Source organism: Rana temporaria, chromosome 4, assembly GCF_905171775.1.
Source record: "Rana temporaria chromosome 4, aRanTem1.1, whole genome shotgun sequence".
Lineage (NCBI taxonomy): Eukaryota > Metazoa > Chordata > Amphibia > Anura > Ranidae > Rana > Rana temporaria.
In genome coordinates, this window is record NC_053492.1 from 370,428,053 (window position 1) to 370,450,022 (window position 21,970).

General features: G+C 40.1%; 1 protein-coding gene across 2 annotated transcripts in view; it reads right to left on the bottom strand.

Moving 5' to 3' along the window:
- Positions 1 to 214: 214 nt before the first annotated feature.
- The window catches only part of TRIM67 (tripartite motif containing 67), a 117,914-nt gene continuing 96,158 nt past the window's right edge, over positions 215 to 21,970 (bottom strand). For both annotated transcript variants that reach the window (XM_040350944.1, XM_040350943.1), the window contains exons 7-10: positions 20,888 to 21,026; positions 11,918 to 12,221; positions 7,896 to 8,058; positions 215 to 4,419 (exon numbers count right to left, since the gene is read on the bottom strand). In XM_040350944.1, the coding sequence (XP_040206878.1) occupies positions 4,357 to 4,419; positions 7,896 to 8,058; positions 11,918 to 12,221; positions 20,888 to 21,026 (669 nt within the window). In that variant the 3' untranslated portion in view covers positions 215 to 4,356. The remainder of the gene's footprint in view (positions 4,420 to 7,895; positions 8,059 to 11,917; positions 12,222 to 20,887; positions 21,027 to 21,970) is intronic.

The window sequence follows — 21,970 nt, forward strand, 5'->3', positions numbered from 1 at the left end:
GGCAATGGACTGTCCCTTGGTGTCCTCATGTCCAATGTAGGGATACAGATGGAGTGTAGGGAAAAAGAGCCTGCAGGGATCAATATAGCACTGTAGATCAGTGGTTCTCAACCAAAGTCCTCAAGTACCCCCAACAGGCCATTTTTTGGGAATTTCTCTTTGCTAAAATAGCTGTCCAAAATACTAAACCATTGACTCTGATTTAAAGCACCTGTGCAAGATAAAGGAAAACCTTCAAACATGGCCTGTTGGGGGTACTTGAGGACTGAGGTTGAGAACCACTGGTGTAAAGGAGCCTGTGTAAGAGAAAGATCGGGAAAATAAAATTGCTGTACCCTTGGACATAAACGAGCAGTTAGTCCTTGCAACTTTTGGTAAAATAAAATGATCCAAGAGTTCTTTCAAGCAGAAACAAATTGTAACAATTTCACAGTGAAATTTATAGTTCCATTTGGGTCTCACCATGATATGACTGTCAAACACAGCCCGATATTTAAAAGCAATGCAGAGTAAGGTTTAACTGCAGAGTGACAGTGACAGTGTTGGTTATCACACTCAGCAATATTGTCAGCCTCTACATAAAACGATATACTGTAGATCTCTTTACGACACAGAGCAGTTTGTATGCATTGTCAGAAAGAAATATTGGAGGTGTGTACCAGTAGCACAAAACACAAAAAAGCAACGGTAGATCTCTCACTACCACCATTCTTGATGAGTGATCTGCCTGTGTAAGCCACACCTGTGTAAATACATGTAGTCCCATACTTTGGGAAACACTTCCCTATCCTATTCCACAACCACCATAAAGATTAAAGTAGTTCTCAATCTAAATGACACCACTCTTACCATTATAACATTTATAAAGGCAATAGATTATTAAAACATTAAATTACTGCAGAGATGTCTCCCCATTGTAATGCCATTTAAAAATTTCATGAAGTGCACACATACAAGCTCATATAGCTTTGGCAATTGGAGAAACAGCTATTCTCCCAACACAGTTTATACCGTATATAGTCTCTGTATCCTTCTTACACAAGCAAACCAACTACATATCCACTTACTTTAAAATGTTTGGTTATGCTACAATATGCTTTTTTAATGCAATAAATAAAAACATAAGTTCATTTTTATCTTTCTTTTTGTGTCCTATGCACCAATTATATTATCTATATCTTAAAGTTGAACTCCAGGCAAACAGCTATATACACAAATCAAATACATATATTACCCATTGAGCATTTTTATTTGTATCCACCCAGGCCTAAGATTTACAAAGCCCAACATACAACACAACCACATGACATCACCTATATTTATGGAATACAGTGGTGTTCTGTCTTTCTCCTGGTCTGCAGACTTTTAAGCACACCATTCTGCTAAATCTTTTCTTCTATTAGCATGTTCTTCTGCTGTTTAAGGGACAGCAACAAGTTGATGCCAAGTCAAATTCAGTTACTTAAGCTAGCTGCATCAACATAAATACATTTACTAACTTATTATTGGATACCCAGCAACATTAATTTGTGTATTTTATATCTGCCCGTAGTTTGTCTTTAAATTTTAATTATGGCCAATATATTGCTAACTGCTTCTACTAATAATGTCCTCTCTAGTTATACTTCTTTGGCATATTTGACATTATATCATGCCTATTTAAAAAAGTGTAAATTTCATAAAATTTCTTTGTATAATGGCATCTATGTTACATGCTTTTTCCATTATCCTATAATTGTGATAGCGAAAAAGTAAACTAGTGTTCTATTAACATCAAAAAGAAGCCTCTTAATTATCATCTCATTAAATCAGCAATTCCCTATCCTTCTGTCCCCAATTTTAAGCTTATCATTGAGCAGGGATACTCTTTAAGTTAAACCGTAACCTTATTATTTTTAAAAATAATTTCCCCCTACGCATCTTTAATCCATTTTAAAATGACATTTTGGTTCACAATTACTTATTACTTCATGATGAGTTGAGCTATGTGCAAAGTGGCTGTACTCACACCATCAGATTGTCATAACCATATAGTAAGAGTGAGGCTGCTTTTGCCAGAAAAGTGAACATATGGGGCACCTTATAATGAAAATTTTTGTGGGGTTAAAGGGATAAGAAAATACATCTCCTGATCCAGCCCTGTTATGGTGAAGTAATACAAGTGTTATATAGACATCCTTTGCCTAAAGTGACACCTACCCACTGTACACGCTCAACTCCTTTAATCTCATTATTATGTTTTCAAAGCTGAAACTTGAATGTACAACAAGTGGCAGCATGCTGTCTGCTCTATATGTACTGCTACTCTTTAAATGTATAGTCCACCAAACAAGAAAAAAGGGAAAGGGAAAGTAGGTATACTGTACATTGCTTGAGCTAGTGAACGCCTTGTAGTACCTCTTAATAACCATTACACCCAATACCTTTTGCTGGATTTACTCACAAGTGTCCAAAATGGCTAGGTTATAGAAATATGTTATAATTTAACCACAATTAGCTGTATTTTTGGCTTTATATTACCCCCCTAACCTTGTTATTCAAAACACTGGCCTAGAGGTGCCTTATTACTGAACATTAGGCACGCCTACATAGATAATATACCTATATAAGAGCTTTTTACCTACTAAAATATCTGTATTTCTGTCCATATATTCCAGTCCCAAAATGTTACACAGTTCTGCTAGGCTGGTGACCTGCATTTTCTCTGCAGCGGTTAAGGAACCAGATGAACCACCTCCCTGCCCTATCCTGTGACTGCACAGGCAAAGAGCAGCAAAAGACTGCCCATTTCCCTGCACTCTCCTCATCTCCTCCAGTATACTCATATTTCTTGTTAGTACATATAGAGTATACTGCAGCACACCTGATTGGCCAATAGAACTGCCCCTGACTCTCTAAATTAGTCCACATCTACTGTATAGGCCATTACAAGAGACTAATGCCATGTCAAATCCAGGTACCTACTTTTTACTAATTAGATGTAATAAATCTTAATGAATGCATTTTTATTTTTATTTTTTTTCATATCTACCTGGAGTTTAGCTTTAAGATAAAGACATCACTGGAAGGTAAATGCTTTGACATTTTGATTAGAATTGTCCTTATCTTAGTAGAGGGCACAAACATGAGTAACCTGTGACAACCAATAGTATACTGTAGTCAAACTGATGAAATCTGATGTTCGATAGGTTAACCTGATTTACTGTACATTACTGCTTTCTGCATTTTGTAGTTAATTTAAACTGTGATGACTGAAACATGAAGCTTTCAGTTGGTGAATCAGTGACTCTGACAGATGTAAATGTTAATTTTTTTTTATAACATAACAATTTAAGAGAATGGCATGAATTTTTGTGTTTTGTAGCACACTTAATTGATGCACAAAACATGAATTACTTTATATATTTACATATAGTGTTGTGTTAGCACTTGTAGGTTTATATGAAGTCAGTCACTACATCAACACATTCCTTTCACTGTTGAAAATCTTTCTTGGAAAGGTTGCAATAACCCTGTATAGACTTATGTCAGAAGTAAGTCACCCTGTATTTAAGGATGCCTGTAAGACAGCACAGGTCCTCCATGTCCTGGAATCATCCCATGGTCCTTCAGGCAAAAGATAAACACTTGTACATGTCATTGAGAACAGTTTAGCACCAAAGGCTGCTTTCCAATTCTCAGTTATAGTTCCACAGCCTCTAAAGACATAACATTAAATCACTAACTACACAAACTAACAAATTATCTTCCTATTCATTTTTTAAATAATTAACTACTTTTAATATTTAACAATTTGGGCAAAAAGGTATATGCTTTCCATATGCCACTGGGTAAATGTGTGTTATTTGCCAGGAACCAAGAGAATTGTATAATTTCTAAAAAAAAACCTGAAACAATAGAAAAGCCTACTGAGTAGTGTGACTGGGAAAGGAGTGGTAGTCCCCTTACTCCTGCCTTGCTTTATACTCGATACTGTCACTGCCAGGAAAAGATTTGTGTAGACTTGGTTCATTAATATTTACATACATACGCAATGTTAATATCCTAAGGAATACCATGCTTTTCTTCCTTGCATTGTGATCTTAATACATGTTTTTTTCTAAACTTTGCCTTCATTTAGCATATTTTTGTTTTAATTGCATACTACAGCCTTTTCATTTCCCATGTTTCACAAACAACGATGTTGGCATTTCCTTCAACATAGGCAATCTAAGGATGTTACGTAAACATTACATGAAAACTATGAACAATGTGGGTGAAATGGCCACTTTAAAATCTTAAGCCCTGCATGATAATGATACCCCACTTATAAACAGAGAAATGTAAAAATTCTGCACCATTGAAAAGAGAACAGATTCAACTTGGTGGTTTGCTTTGTCTAAAGATTGATGGCACTTCCAGGCCTGTATGGAGAGTAGCCTGCAGAGACAAAACATTGTAATAATAGGTTAACATTTAAAGCAAGAGACTAACAAGGAATGTCTGGTTACATAAATACATAGTTGGTAAGGTTGAATAAAGACACCATATAAAGTCCATCCAGTTCAACCTGTGTGGTTGTGTATGTGTGTTTTTATGTCAATTTCTCATATCCCTGTATATTGACTTTGCTAACATGCCCATCTACTTCCCACTGACACCACTGACCCCCTACGCAGTTTACGGTTGAACCTCTTCTCCAATTTCATTGAGGGGCCTTGTGTCTTTTTAAGCTCCTTGAAACTGAATAGTTTGTTCCCTAAGCTAGAATCACAATTGAGGTATTTGTATATTGCTATTATATCTCCTCGTAAGTGTTTCTTCTTCAGGGAGAATATTTTTAATGTTTATAGCTGTTCCTCTTAACTAAGGTCCACCAGCCCCATTCTTAGCTTTGTTACCTTTCTCTGGACTCTTTCCATTTCCAGCACATCCTTCCTGAGTACTGGTGACCAGAACTGGATGGCATACTCACCATATGTCCAAACCAGAGTTTTTTAAAGTGGCAGAATAAACATAATTTGAAGTCTTCTTGTAAAGTTTCTATATCCTGCTGTGAAGTTATTGTCCTGCTTAGTCTTAGATCGTCAGAAAATACTGAGATTGAGCTATTTATTCCAACCTCTAAATCATTTATGAATGAATTAAACATAATTGGTCCCAGGACAGAGCCTTGGGGTTCCCCCCTTACTACTGCAGACCATTCTGAGTTTTCACTATTTATCACCACCCTTTGTACACACTCCTGTAACCAGTTTTCAATCCAGGTACATAAACTAAGGTCTAAGCCAGGGGTGCCCAACCAGTGGCCCGGGGGCCACATTTGGCCCACAGAGCCCTCTGATGTGGTCCGCGACCTCCTGTTCTGGGATGGTTTAGAATAGAATACTGTTATTAAAGGTCAGTTTATTACCATAAATATATATGGGCATATCTGTTCTGCAGTGGTTACTGTGCTGCTTTCAAACTGACCCGCAGATGCAGAGCAGTGCACCTGTGGGTCGTCTGCACTGAGCCTTAGGGCTCTTTCACACGGGCGGCCCATTCAGGTCCGCCTGCCAGTTTTTTAGGCGGACCTGAATGGGCGCTCCGTGCTCCTCTATGGAGCCACTGACATCCGACCCGCTCAGATCCGCCAAAGTGTGACGGAGGAAAAACCTACTTTTCCATCCGTCTGGCGGATCGGATCGGGTGAACACAGACAGACGGTCCATGTTCATCCGATCCCCCCATAGGGGAGAGCGGAGAAAAGACAAGGCGGTCCCTGCACAGTGTACGGGGACCGCCCTGTCATCCGCCGGCTCAGCGGGGATCAACGGAGCGATCCCTGCTGAGCAAGCGGAGGTTCACGGGGTGGATCATTACTGATCCGCCCCGTGTGAAAGGGGCCATACACTTCTGTTATTACCTGTGAGTTTAGTGAGCTTTCTGAAAATTCACCAAACCTGCAGAGTATAATAGAAGTCTATTGCAAAGTGCAGGAAAGCCAAAAGTATAGTGGGCTGTGTCTGTGTCTGCTCTGCATATGCAGAGCAGACATGGATCTGCCATCCGCCCGCTCCATTTTATTTTGGCCCGCGACCGGCTACCAAGTCCCTTAAGTGGCCATCATGCTTCAAAAGGTTGGGTACCCCTGGTCTAAGCCTTATTGGGGAACTGTAGCGAATGCTTTTGCAAAATTAAATACACCACATCCACAGGCCTCCTTTATCTAGATGGCAGCTCACTTTCTCATAGAATGTTAGAAGATTGGTCAAGCAAGAACAATCATTCATGAATACATGCTGATTACTACTAAAGATACGCAATATGCAAATTCTTGGATATATTCCATTATGTCCCCCCCCCTAACAGTTTACATGCTATCGATATTAGACTGACTGGTCTGTAGTTTCCAGGTATACAGTATATCTCTGCCCTTTTTTGAATATTGGTACTACGTTGGCAGGAATAATGGCCTGGTTATAACCTGGCTAAGTTCTTTGAGGACTTTCAGGTGTAAGTAATCTGGTTGCTAATGATACAGTCTTGAATACTATACCCTTCCTTTTCCTTTGTAAAAACATAGGAGATGAATGCATTTAACACAGTTGTCTTCTCCTTGTCATTTGTAACCAAATTTCCCTGATCATTATTTATGGGGCTTATATGCTCTGACCTCTCCTCCGCTATGTGCCTCTTGTAGTCATTTTAGCTGCTCAGATTGCACTAATTTCTTATTGGATTCCTTGTAGTGTTTGAAGGCCAACAATGATTCCTTGGCCTTATATTTTTAAAGGCCGTTTTTTTTCTCTTTAATATGTCTTTTTATGTTAAAGTTTAGTACCTCCAGGTTTAACCTTAGCCCTTTTAGACTTGATGCCCATTTGAATGCGCTGGCTAATATCTTTATTTACTATGTTCCTAAAGCACTCCAATTTTTCCTCAGTGTTCAATATCTAGAATTTAGTCCTATTTAATATCTTGTAGTATGCAGTATTTAGAAAAGTGTGGCTCTTTGTAAATTTTGTGTTTTTTTCTATATTATGTTCTGTATTTAGTATGAACAATGTAAAAAAAAATACTATAGTATACTTTTTGTTTAGAAGAATAAATGTAAAATATTGCTTATAAAGGTTCCAACAAAGAGGTGGAGCTCTTGGCTACCAGTTCAAGCTTAACTGCTGTGCTGAAAAATTCCTGTTGACAGAGCTCATCTTTCTTCACCCTACCTCTCTTCTTGAGTCATACATTAATCAGTTTTTTTTGCCCTCAGCCAGCCAGCTAATTGAGCTAAATGCCAAAAAATAGAGCCAATTTTGCGTTGTGTGTCATTGTATTCTTGCAGTGGGACTCCCTTACTGTCAGAATACACTGATCAGTTCTGCAGTCCACTGGCTGCATGCACTGATCAAGTGGAAGTTTTCAAAAAGTCCAAAGTCAATTGGTATACTTGTTAGTTTCTGCTGAACTGGCCAATATTCAGTGCATTTATGGCCAGCTTTACTCTTTTTCACCTCAATACAGGTTTTCAAAATGAATAGGATAGTATGAAGCACTGCTAATAATGTCACTGATGCACTCATTATTAGATATTTTTACAAAAAAATATATAAAATATCAATTTAACACTTAAAGTATTGAAAGCAAAATATGTTTCCCTTCCCCAATTCTGAAATTAAGCATACTCATAGGTATTGTAAAATAATTGCTCAGTCCTGCTGCTTTCATCAGTAGTCAGCAACACTTGAGATGTCGATGTATGAACCACATGAATTCTGCAGATAACTGAACAACAGTTCTTAGAGGAAAGGTCTGCTACACAGGTTTTTTTTTTTTAAACTAATTGAAAATAGCTACCTTAAGATAAGGTATGATTTTGGAACTTTATGCGGAGAGATAGATTGTCACATGGCGGCAGGTTTTGTCAGACTTACTTGTACATTTCGGTTGAGACTAATTGCTGGCATAAACACACCATCAATGTTCTCAAAGGCTACAGGTCCTTGCTGCTTGCCATTAATATGAAATATTAGTATGTGTTTATTAAGATCAAGGAGTATGCCAACTGTGGTTCCTTTGCTTACACCTCCTTCCGTTCTGTAAATGGAAATATATGTTAGTAGTTTATGTACAGCCTGTACTATATACATACATACATACATAAAAAAAAATCCAGGTAACTGGTGGAACACAGTGCTATTTTACTACAAAAATACTGAGGATTAAATAAGGGCTTCTGTCAATGGCCGTTTGTTCACATCCAAACTACTTTTCTCCCCATACAAGTTTAAGGGAATGCCAATAAAGTTAGAGCAAGTTTTTGTTTTGAAATGACCTCCAGTATGGTTTTATGAATGTAATAAATGTATAACTCTTCTAAATTTTGATACCAATAATAATGAATGTATTTTTTGTCTAGTAGTTGTGAGTTGTGCCTTAAAAATCTCACCTTTAAAAAATGCTTTTTAACTTGTCTATTATTTAAAGGGTGTGGCACATTAGAGCTAACACTTAATGGTGATAAAAGAAAAATGTATAAAACAGGTTAAATGCAGATCAGAAGGATGGACACTGCAGTTAAAAATACCTGTCAATGAATTCTGAATGGTCTTGAAAGCATCCCAAAGTAAGCATCAATTGCCCAACAAAACAAACCTATAGTCCATTGACACAGGCCTGTATACAGTTTTCAAACAGAAAAATAACCCTGCATCTTTAAATTGTATTTACTATTATATGTCACTATCTAAAAAAAAGGATCCGCTCAGAGGTCTTTAAAGTGGAGTTCCACCCAAAAATGGAACTTGCACTTTTTGGAATCCTCCCCCCCATCCGGTGTCACATTTGGCACCTTTCAGGGGGAGGAGGGAGCAGATATTTGTGTAATACAGGTATTTGCTCCCACTTCCGGGCATAGATCACCTCGGTGATCGAGGTGACCTATGCCACTTCCGGCGCCTACTCTGTCCTCCCTCACTGTCTTCTGGGAGACACACAGGTCACAGAAGACAGTAGGGACCATTGAGGACGCACAGCGCGACTCGTGCATGCGCAGTAGGGAACCAGGAAGTGAAGCAGCAAGGCTTCACTTCCTGATTCCCTTACCGAGGATGGCGGCGGCAGCAGCTGAGAGCCGACTGACAGATAGGCTTCGGCTGCCGACATCGCGGGTGCCCTGGACAGGTAAGTGTCCATACATTAAAAGTCATCAGCTGCAGTATTTGTAGCTGCTGGCTTTTAATATATATTTTTTTGGCGGACTTCCGCTTTAATGACAACATAAAAAAACTATTTTATTCAATATACAAATTGACAGTGCAAGATAAAAGAGAAAAACTGAAACTACACTATATTACCAAAAGTATTAGGACACCTGCTTTTACACGCACATGAACTTTATGGCATCCCAGTCCTAGTCCGTAGGGTTCAATATTGAGTTGGCCCACCCTTTGCAGCTATAACTGCTTCAACTCTTCTGGGAAGCCTGTCCACAAGGTTTGGGAATGTGTCTATGGGAATGTGTGACCATTCTTCCAGAAGCGCATTTGCGAGGTCAGGCACTGATGTGGACAAGAAGGCGTGGCTCGCTATATCCGCTCTTATTCATCCCAAAAGTGTTCTATCGGGTTGAGGTTAGGACTCTGTGCAGGCCAGTCAAGATCCCCCACCTCAAACTCGCTCATCCATGTCTTTTTTGGACCTTGATTTGTACACTGGTCCAAATCATTTGGTGGAGGGGGGGGGCTAAGGTGTTATTTTTTTTTTAGAGGTTGGGCTTGGCCCCTTAGTTCCAATGAAGGGAACTCTTAAGGCATCAGCATACCAAGACATTTTGGACAATTTCATGCTCCCAGCTTTGTGGGAACAGTTTGGGGATGGCCCCTTCCTGTTCCAACATAACTGCAAACAAGTGCACAAAGGTCCATAAAGACATGTATGAGCGAGTTTGGGGTGGAGGAACTTGGCTGGCCTGCACATAGTCCTGACCTCAACCCGATAGAACACCTTTGGGATGAATTAGAGCGGAGACTGTGAGCCAGGCGTTCTCCTCCACATAAGTGCCTGACCTCACAATTGCACTTCTGAGGCCTCGTACACACGACCGAAAAACTCGACAGGCGAAACACATCGAGTCCCTCGTCGAGTTCCTTGTTAGGCTTGTCGAGGAACTCAACAAGCTTGCTTTGCGTACACACTGTCAAGCCAAAATCTCCTTGTTCTCAAACGCGGTGACATACAACACATACAACGGCAGGGGAAGTTCGATTCCACTGGCTAAACTCTTGGGGCTGCTTTTGCTAATTTCATGTGTTTGCGTGTTAAATAAAAGTTTGGTAAGAGACGATTTGCACTTTTCAGTCTGTTACAGCTTTAAAAATGTGTTATCTCCATTACAAATGCTACTTTTACTCCCATCTCATACTTTAATCTGAGCAAGCGTGGGTTTGTTAGCATTCAGACGTCCGAGTTTCTCGTCGAAAACCAGCCCATGGAGGAACTCGACGAGCCAATTTGGACTCCCGTCGAGGAAATAAGCCTCGTACACATGACCGAGGAACTCGACGGGCGAAACACATCGTTTTCCTCGTCGAGTTCCTTGTTAGGCTGTCGAGGAACTCAACAAGCCAATTTTCTCCATTCCCGTCAAGGAAATAGAGAACATGCTCTCTTTTTGGCTCGTCGAGTTTCTCGTCAGTTTCCTCGACGAAAATGTACACACGACTGGTTTCCTCTGCAAAAAAATATCTCCCAGCAAGTTCCTTGCTGTTTTTTGCTGAGAAACTTGGTCGTGTGTACGAGGCCTAAGAAGAATGGTCAAACATTCCCATAGACACACTCCTAAACCTTGTGGACAGCCATTGCAAAAGAGTGGAAGCTGTTATAGCTGCCAAGGGTGGGTCAACTCAATATTAAACCCTACGGACTAAGACTGGGATGCCATTAAAGTTCATGTATGTGTAAAGGCAGGCATCCCAATACTTTTGGTAATATAGTATATGTTTCAAGCACACAAACAACTATGATGCCCCGTACACACGCTCGGGATTTCCAACGGGAAAAAGTCAGTCGGGAATCCCGACAGGAATAAAGAGAGCTGGTTCTCTTTTTTTTGCCGGCGGGTTTGGCAGTTTTCCCATCGGAAAAACTGCGAGGGATTCCCGGCCAAAAGCTATCCTCGCAGTTTTCCCGTCGGAAAATCCGGTCGTGTGTACGGGGCATTACTCAGTTTGGAGCATTGATTGATGTGACAGAGCTAAAACATTATTTCTGAAGAAGCAATAACTAAAGAGTGTTCAGGGAGATCACCAAACCTGGAGCCAAAGCTTTTATGCTAGCGGCACTCTTTTTTTTAATTCTGAAGATTTTTCCTCATTTCCAGCCCCAGAGATACAAATGAAAGCCAGGGGAAGTCTGTAGGAAAGTCAGCCTTTGACAGATACAACTGGAATAGATTTTCCATCTAGTTATTTCCTAACAACTGTAAAATGTTTCTGTCCTGGTAATAGTGGTCATTAGGACATTTAGTAAGAATGAATCTGCCAAGTGGGGACAAACAGCATAAATAGTGTATATATATGAAGAATATCGATGTGCAAAGTGCATAGCTTTACTTTTGACTAATCACTGCTGATTTACTGCTATATGTTACTGTATTTTGCGTGTTGCAGATAGATGAAGAGAGCTGCCAACTCACGCATCTGTATTAAAGTCTTTATTTAGCTATAGAATCGTGACGATAAGAACAGTTTACATGTTTTGGCAAATAGCCTTAGTCATAGCCAATTTTATATGTTTTTCTTTGCCATGATACATTTTCTCAAATATGTGAAAATAAAGCCAGCCTTTCCACATACATGTGCTCATTTTTGTAAATTTCAGAACTAGTTCCCTCCCAGGTTACACTGGTTTAAAATTCAAATGAATGAAAAATATTTTCTCACCAATTATGACTTACCGATTAGTATGAGAGTTGCAGTGCATGAACCAGCTTCGATTATTATCTACATACATAGCCCAGGCTTTGTCATCTTTTCCAAGCATCATATCTTTTACCACATTAATTCTGGCAACACCAAATGCTGGATCAGGATGGTTATCATATCTGTCAACTTGTACCTCCCAGTAATGAACTCCCTTGGAGAATGCAGCTGTGCCCAAAACAACTCTGTCATCGTAACTGCTACAAGAGGCCGTCATGTTGTCATTGGACAGTACAATATCCCGATGTGCAGTATTCGAGTCAAATGTGAAAAATGCCACTAGAGAAAAGCAAAATTTTCTATTAGCAAGGACAAATTGACTTCTTAAATAATTGCATTTCCTAAAGTGAACTTGTATTCTATCCATACTAGGCAGAGTAACAGGTTTGCTTTGTAGGAGGCACCATAGGCGGCTTGTAATTCACTTCATAGAATACTCATATTGGCCTGATCTGATGCCAGAGCAACTCACTCTGCGTGTGCTATGACTTTCTGAAAGCTGGAACCTGCTTAGGGCTCATCTGTCTGAAGCCCTATACACACGACCGGTTTTCTCGATGGGAAAAAGTCAGATGGTAAACCCGACGGGAAAATAGAGAGCAGGTTCTCCATTTTCCCGCCGGGATTCCTGCCATTTTTCCTGTCGTGAAAACTGCAAGGAAGCATACACACGTCCAGTTTTCCCAGCCAAAAGCTCTCCTAGCAGTTTTCCTGCCATGAAAACCGGTCGTGTGTACGAAGCTTGATTCCTTTCTCATGTGACAGCACTGACCTAGTGATTACCTGTTCCCCAGTGTTACCCAGTGTTGCATTATGAGTAAACAGGGGAATGTCATATATTATCATTAGGGTTGTCCCGATACCACTTTTTTGAGACCGAGTACAAGTACCGATACTTTTTTCAAGTACTCGCCGATACCGAATACCAATACTTTTTTTAATGTCATGTGACAGTGGCGGTATTTTTTTAATATTTTTTTTACAGTGATTTTTTTTGTTGTTTTTTTTTGGGGGGGGGGGGGGAGTGAATTGTCAGTGTGGTTTTTTTTTTGGTTTTTTTATTTACATTTTATTTTTATTTATTTTTTTAAATATTTATTGCAATTTTTGTTTTTTTTTCTCAGCCCTGTCCTGTCTTTGGTGAGATATCAGGGGTCTTAAAAGACAATAAATCTCCCCTTTAAGACAGAGAAAGGGACTAAGGACACAGATTCCCCAGTCCCTTTCTCTGCAGCCTCAGCTGAAATGAATCTCCTCTCCATTCATAAACTGAAGCATCGTAAACACAGTTTACGATGCTCAGTTATGTGAATGGACAGTCAGTGATCACTGACTCTGTCCATTCGGAAAAGGTAGGAGCCGGGTTTAGCGGCTCCTACCTCCGCTCTCCATCCTCACAAATTGAGGGGGGAGAGCGGCACGGACGGGGGTAGAGAAGAGCGACACGGACGGGGGGGAGAATAGCGGCACAGACGGGGGGAGAGAAGAGCGACACGAACGGGGGGGGGGGAGAGAAGAGCGGCACGGACGGGGGGGAGAGAAGAGCTGCACTGACGGGGAGGAGAGAAGAGCGGCACTGACAGGGGAAGGAGAGAAGAGCGGCACGGAGCACGGGGGGAGGAAAGACTGCACGGAGCAGAAGACTTGCAACTCCCCTGACTGCCCAAGTATCGGCTGAGGCATCGGAGCATTTCCCCCGAGTACAAGTACTCAGGGAAATGCTCGGTATCGGTACAGATACCGATACTAGTATCGGTATCGGGACATCCCTAATTATCATATCTGAAAAGCTTTGGTGGTGGGGGCACACAGGGAAGGTGAGCACAGCCTGCCTATGCTCCTTCTTATAAAACAAACTTGTTTCCAAAAACAGAGCTATATCTATATGATTATATAGGGTATTACACAACGGCAGACCGTCCATAAGAGGCGGAGGGGTGCCGTCCCCCTAATCTTTATGCGCTGGCCCCTAAACTTCATGCTGGTTGCCGGATGCATAGAGTTCTACAGGTTTTTTATTTATTTGTGAAGCACTTGAGAGTTGGAGGCTCTAATTGGCTTTAAAAGGGTTGGCCTCGAGGCGCAGAGCACTGCTCTTTTGACAATAACAAATCAACATTTGCTATTGTCTTCCTGCTTCTCCTCCTAGCCAATCAGGACAGGAATTAGATCCTGAGAATGGATTGGCCAGGAGGAAAATCCAGGAAACCACCTACGATCTGCAAGGAGTAAGTGCAGGGCTGGCGGGCGGGCTTGCGAGCGGGGCTGTCAAGTGGGCTTACAAGCGAGCCCCCCAAAGAATGGAGCTCCAGCCACCACTGGAATTGCAAGAAAGAAAAAACAATTTTTAGACATTTATAACAAAACAACTGCAATATAAACATTTAGGTAACCAAGTATAGATGGGAGTGAGAGAGTGATAAGGGAGAGGGGTAGGGAGCCTGACTTAGAACATAGTTGTACTGCTAAAGATATTGAAAGAGGGAATCATTAATCATAGCCAAGAGATAAGTCCATTAAAACATATTTTTTTTTTTAGGGAGGGTAAGATAAAATATATATACAGTATGTATACACAGAGAGTAAAATAAATATTGAACATGTCACTATTTTTCTAGGTAAATATATTTCTAAAAGTGCTATTGACATGAAATTTTCACCACATGTCGGTAACAACTCATGCAACTCATGCAAGTCACAAACAAACAAAAAAAATTCAGTAATTAAATGTGATAAAATGGAATGACACAGGGAAAAAGCATTGAACACATGAAGAGAGGGAGGTGCAAAAAGGCATGGAAAACCAAGACACCAGCTGGAATGAGTAATTAGAAAGCAATTCTGCCTCGCAAATTAATGAGTGAGTGAGAAACTTGTATAGCGCAACACATGCAAACTGAATCGCCTCAGGGCGCTTGGTATCCATTTCCTACTATGTTTTGCCTTCAGAATAGATGGTTTTTGAGTTTTTTTCTGAAGGTCTGGTGATTCACTTCCATTCGGATGCTGGTTTGTAAAGCGTTCCACAGTCTAGGTCCTTGGACTGCAAATTCTCGTTCTCCTTTGGACTTGTATCTGGCCTTGGGTATCTGGAGTAGATTTTGGTTAGTAGAACGGAGAACACGATTGGGGTTGTGACATTTTAATTTTTCACAAAGATATTGGGGCGCACTTCCTTGTACACATTTGTACGTCAGGCAAAGTGCCTTAAACGTAATTCTGTCTTTTACGAGCAACCAATGAAGGGATCTAAGGGTGGGGGAGAGTGATTCCTAGGGTTTTTTACCTGTTACAAGTCGAGCCGCCGTATTCTGGACGACTTGTAGACGAGCAATTTGGTACTTTGGTAGTTCAAGGTAAAGGGCGTTTGCATAGTCGAGTCTGGAGTTGATTATCGTTCCCACCACGACTGCTATGTCTTCTTTTGAGATAAAGGGAATTAGTCTACGTAGCAGGCGCAGCAGATGGTGGGATCCGCTGACTACTGAACTTATTTGTGCATCCATTGTCATGTGGGAGTCAAAAGTGACTCCGAGACTTTTGACTTTGGTGCTAGGGGTGATGGTTTGTCCCAAAATGGCCGGGGGTATCCATGTTGTCATGGCAAGTCTCTTTCGGTTGGCGTGGAGCAGAAGAAGTTTTGTTTTTGAGCCATTGAGTTTAAGGTAACTCTCCTTCATCCAATTTTCTATCAAAGTAAGGCATTTCTCTAGTCCGAGATAATGATCCTTTTTATTGCTGATGCGAAAGTAGAGTTGGGTGTCATCCGCGTAGGAATGGTAGAGTAAATTCTGGTTACTGATGATTTCGAGGAGAGGGCGGAGTTAGATATTGAATAGTACGGGCGACAAGGGTGATCCCTGAGGGACTCCGCATGACACAGTGCGTTTTTCAGAAGTGAAAGGACCTAGTTTTACTATCTGTGATCGATTTTCCAGAAAGGAGGAGAACCAATATAGATCGGAGTCTGCCACTCTAGCTACTTCAGCTAGGCGAGTCAGCAACAATTTGTGATCTACTGTATCAAAAGCTGCGCTCAGGTCCAACAGTACCAGAAGACAAGATTCTCCTTCATCTGCAGCTTCAAGAGCGTCATCCCACATTTTGAGAAGTGCTGTTTCTGTGACCAGGACAGAAACCCGATTGAAGTGGATCCAGTCGTTTGTGGGTGTCTAAATGATGTTGTAGCTGTTGCACTACTGCTTTCTCCATTACCTTGGAGAGAATGTTTAGGCCTGTTATGGGTCGACGATGGTTTGGGTCTTTGGGGTCGATGGTGGGTTTTTTAAGAATGGGTTTAATTTTGCCTTGTTTCAGCGGAGTCGGCACAATATCGGCACATTCTTTTAACAATTTAGTGGGGATGATATCATTAAGCGCTGTGCTGTCTCGCAGGGTTCCAATGATGTTTTTGGTGGTGTCGATGGAGATGGACTTTAGTCTGAATTTAATTGATTGCGGCAAATTTGTGTAAATATTGCCTTTTTGATTTACAGGGGAGTTGGTGGAGGTTCTCTTTTGATGAATCGCTTCACGGATTTTTTCAATTTAGTTAATTAAAAAATCCGATAATTCGTTGCAAAATTCTTGTGAATTAATAGCAGTTGGTTCTTCGCCCCTTCCATGATCGCAGCAAGAGACAGATTTATACAACTTAGATTCCTTCACAGAAATATTAGCCCCTCAAAGACTGGTTAATATTTACCCCCAACTCGACCCACTGTGCCCTAGGTTCACCATCGAACCTGGCACATTTTGGCACATGGTATGGTCTTGCCATAAGCTCCATCCATATTGGGAATCAGTGGCTGATATTCTGAGCGATTTGTGTGGTACTATTGTGCCTTTGGACCCACTTGTCTTACTAGTGAATGACTTGGAAAATATTGGAGGATAGGGATACTAAGCTCTGTCTTACCTTTACCTTATTTTTTGCGAGAAGAGAAATTTTATTAAGATGGAAGTCTGTGGACTCCCCTACACAAGCCTCATGGCAGCAAACTGTTAACTTTGTGTTACCATTGTAAAGAATCACGTATGAGAGCAGAAATTGCCCAAAGAAGTTTGATAAAATCTGGTCCAACTGGATCAATTCTTGTCCCATTATTCAGCTTGTGGAAACCTGATCGTGATTTTTCAATTGAATTGGTTTATCCTTTGCACCCTATCCCCCACCCTTTTTTTCCCTCCCCCTTCTGCTCCCGCCTTCATATCCTAAGGTTGATGTTGCTCCTAACCCCCCCTCTCTCTCTCTTTCCCTTTTCCCTGCCTTTTCCCAACCCCAATCCCTCAGGTAATTAACATGCATGATCCACAAATAGGTTCGGTAGCTATGAGTAGAGGGCATACTTTTCTCTTGCATATATGGTGGTATTTTTTTATTTATTTTTTTGCTGTAAGGTGTAAACCCTGGGGTTAATCTCCACCCTAAAAACCCTCCTTATGATATGTATTGTTGTGCAATTTAACTAATTGTCTGTACGTTAAGTTCTTGTTCTTACTTAATAAAAGAAAAATCAGTTAAAAAAAATATCAGCTGGTTCAGTCTGATGGTCTATAAAAAGGTGTGTCATTACCAAGGTGTTTCACAAGAAGCATCTCATGATGGGTAAAAGCAAAGAACTTTCAAGACCTTTCCACCCTTATTGTTGCAAAACATACAGCTGGCATTGGTTACAGAAGGATTTCTAAACTTCTGAATCTTCCAGTGAGCACTGTTAGGGCCATAATCTGGAAGTGGAAAGAACATCATTCCACCATAAACCAGCCACGACCAGGTGCTCCTTGCAAGGTTTTCAAAAGAGAAGTGAAAAGACTTATCAGAAGAGTTGTCCAAGAACCAAGGACCACTTGTGGAGAGTTTCAGAAAGACCTGGAATTAGCAGGTACAATTGTTTCAAAGAAAACAATAAGTAATGCACTCTACTGCGATGGCCTGTATACATGCTCATCACGCAAGACTCCATTGCTGAAGAAAAAGCATGTTGGAGCTTGTTTAAATATTGTGAAATATCGGGAGAATATATTCTGGTCAGATGAGAGCAAAATTGAACTCTTTGGATGCCATAGTAAAAACCATGTTTGAAGGTCAAATGGCACTTCATATCACCCCAAAAACACCCCCATAACAACAGTGACGTTTGGACGTGGGAACATCATGGTGCTGTTACTGAGCATACGTTACTGGCAAACTTCATATCATTAAAAGAAAGGATGAATGGAAAAAGTACCAAGACATTCTTTATAAAAATCTGCTGCAATCTACCAGGATGATGAAGATGAAACGAGGGTGTAGATGTCAGCAAGACAATGACCCCAAACACAAAGCCAAAGAAACTCTCAATTGGTTTCAAAGAAAGAAAATAAAGCTGCTAGAATGTCCCAGTTAATCACCTGACCTAAATCCAATAGAAAATATATGGAAAGAAGTTCAGAGTTCATAGAAGAGGCTCATGGAACCTTTAAGCTTTGAAGACTGTCTGTGTGGAAGAATGGGCCAAAATCACACATGAGCAATGCATGCAACTAATTTCTCCATATAGGAGGCATCTTGAAGCTGTCATTACCAACTAGAAAAGAATGGTGTAAGAAGTATTAAAAACATTTCACTTAGGGTGTTCAATACTGTTTCCCTGTGTCATTCCATTTCATTACACATAATTTCTAAATGTATTTGTTTTGGTTTATTTGTATGTATGAATTACATTGGTTTTTACTGACTTGGTGAAAATGTCATGTCAATTGCACCTTTAGAAACATATTTACCTAGAAAAATGGTGATGTGTTCAATACTTATTTTACCCGTTGTGTATCTCTCTCTCTCTCTCACACTACAAGTGCACTTAAAAGGGGACTGAAAGTGCACTTGGAAGTGCAGTTGCTGTCGATCCGAAGGGGACATGCAAGGAGAATAAAAAACAGCATTTTAGTTTGCACATTATTGGATGATAAAATCAGCAGAGCTTCCCCCATTCAGATCTTCCCCTCAGATTTACAGCGACTGCACTTTCAAGTGCACTTTAGTGCAAAGTGGATTTGCCTTTCGTAAAAAAAAAACATGATGTCTCAAGAAATACAGCAATCATGAATTCTTCCACCACACCATGTGCACTTGGTAATTCCCCTCCCCTCTGGATATGCACTCACCAGATGAAGATGCCTTGCGCTCTCATGCTCCTAGAGGGTTAAACATTGAGCTGGATCTCAATTGTTTTATAAATAATTTTTAATATGATTTAATTGGTCTGTCAGTCTAATTTTAGGCATCTGGTTTAGATATAATTTATGAAGTCATTATTTTGTGGTTTTATAAGAACTAATTAAATGTTATATAGACATATTTTAATTCAATGTGTTTATGTTAATTGGGTTGTTAATGTGATTCTGTACTAATTATATAGCTTGCATTCTCTTTGTTTAATGCATTATATTAGTTATGAGTAGTTGCAGAGTCGCTTATGTGTGATGTTGTATATTTTTTGTATTAATATGCTTAATTGAATTAATATGATACCCCTTTAGTCAACTGTAAGCAGAGGAAGGACTGGCTGCAATAGGGTTGTGGGTACACGAAGCTAGCGCATGCGCCATAGGATGTTTGCTGTCATAAATAGATGAGATACTATAAAAGGGGAAGTTGCCGTGCCATACAGCCAATCCCATGAGTAAATCATGATGACTGTGCGGCAACCAGTTGTGAGGTTTGACGCCATACCGGAAGTGACGTTCCATGGTTCATGATCTCGTGTGGGTGAGACACAGTTCGCACACACTGGGTGCGCTGTGACTATATCATGCCAGTACTTGCTGCTGCAAGTGGATATAAACATGCTTTCATATACCTGTTTTCATATGAGTGTAATGTTTAAAGTTTTTTTAATTTAAATATATTTACCACAACGTTACTGCACTATTGGAGCACTTTGTTTTATTATATTTGGAGAGTTTATGACATCGGGTTCACGATTGGATATCGGTGGATGTTTAACCCTGTGAGGGTTGATGCTGATTTGTCGAGCATGAGAGTGCAAGGCATCTTCATCTGGTGAGGGCATACCCAGAGGGGAGTGGAATCACCAAGTGCACGTGGAGTGGTGGAAGAATTCAAGATTGCTGTTTTGCTTGAGACTTCATGTCTTACATATGGACTATCTAGTCACAGGTAATTGGTCATATTTATATATTTTGTATCATCAGATTACTAGTCACCAACACTTGTCACTGGGTGTTATATGATTTTAGCTACTAGCGCTACAATTTACTTGTATTTGTTTATATGGTAAATGCTTTTCATATTTTGTTTAATTTAAAGTGGCAGCTTTTCATTTATAAATGTATATTTAGTGTGTTCCTGGCGCAGTGGTGGGACCCCAAGTGTGGGTGTACGAATCTTGTGGACCATCATTTTATTTATAACATTAGGAATACTGCTAAGTATGTGCACAGGCCATTGAGGGAATGTGTGAGAGTGCTCATGATTTCCAATCCATTTGGCCTATATTTTATCATATTTTTCAGACAATCGATGCTCATGTATGTCAGCTTTAATATGGGAAGTGCATTCACAATCCATTTTTTACATTCAGTAATTTTAGGTGGACTAGCGGTTTTACAATAAAGGCAATTTTTTCTCTTGCCATAGTAAAGCAGACAGAAAACTAAGGGGCATTTTTATATAGCGATAGATGTGACATTTGCCAAATATTCACTGCAATTGAATCAATCACCATAATTTAAAACGCATAAAAAAATGAAACTGCAGTGAATGGTTGTTGAATATCACTTTCACTGCTTTAGAAAAATGTTTACAATAGTTTAAGATGGTGGATGGATCGTTACTTATGTCCAACAGAAACAAAGCTGGGATCGATATCAGGGTAATTTCCAGCATAATAAAAAACAAACAAAAAACATCTTTAATAGAATACATTCTTGGATTTACCTACCATCAGATGTCTGCAAAACTACTGTTTTACTATAAGGTCCAAGCCCTGATGAGTTAAAGGCCTTGACTCTTGCATTGTACGTGCTATTAAAGTGAAGGCCATCAATGGTGCACAGAGTTTCTTTTCCCACGTAAACTTCCTATTTATTAAAGAACAAATATTATTTTAAAATATTTTCACAGGTAAACATGATTAAACTGCATTGCTCAAGTACTTAAATTGTATAAGTATATAACAATATTTGTAAAATTTGTCTACAAAGTGTTTTACCATATATGTGAATGGTGTTAATTAGACTAGCACAGACTAATGCCTCGTACACGCGATCGTTTTTTCCGATGTGAAAACTGCTATGAGAGCTTTTGGTCGGGAATCCCGGCCGTGTGTATGCTCCATCACAGTTTTTCCGATGGGAAAACTGCCGGACAAAGAAAGAGATCAGGATCTTTTTTTCCCTTCAAGCCACAAATCAGAGCGGGAAATCCGTCCGTCTGTATGGTTTTCCGACGGGCAGAAAACCTTGCATGCTCAGAATCAAGTATGAGACGGGAGCTCTCTTTCTGGTAAAACAAGCGTTCCTAATGGATATAGCGCATTCATCACGCTGTAACGGACTGAAAAGAACGAAGACTTAAAAGCATGAATCGTCTCTCACCAAACCTTTTCTAACACGGGGATCAGCAAAAGCTGCCCAAAGGGTGGCGCTGCTGGAATTGAACTTCCCCTTGTTGCATGTCACCACGCTTTGGATGGGCGGACATTTGTCTGAGCGTGTAGATGCAAGGCAGCCTGAGAGGAATTCTGTTGGGAAAACCATCGGATTTTTATCAGACGGAAAAACCGCACGTGTGTACTAGGCATTAGGAATAGAATATAACATGTGAAATTTACCCAAATTTATTGGGAACTGAAATTAAAGGTATAGAAATACAGATGTATTATGTCAAACCAAATGGAGAAAATCCAATCTAATATCATCTTGAAATTCTTAAATGTTTTTTCTGTTTAATTGTTTACTTCAACATGAACCAGGATGTAATCCCTGAATGATTTATATTTTTAAGTAAGGCTGTTATGCTGTAT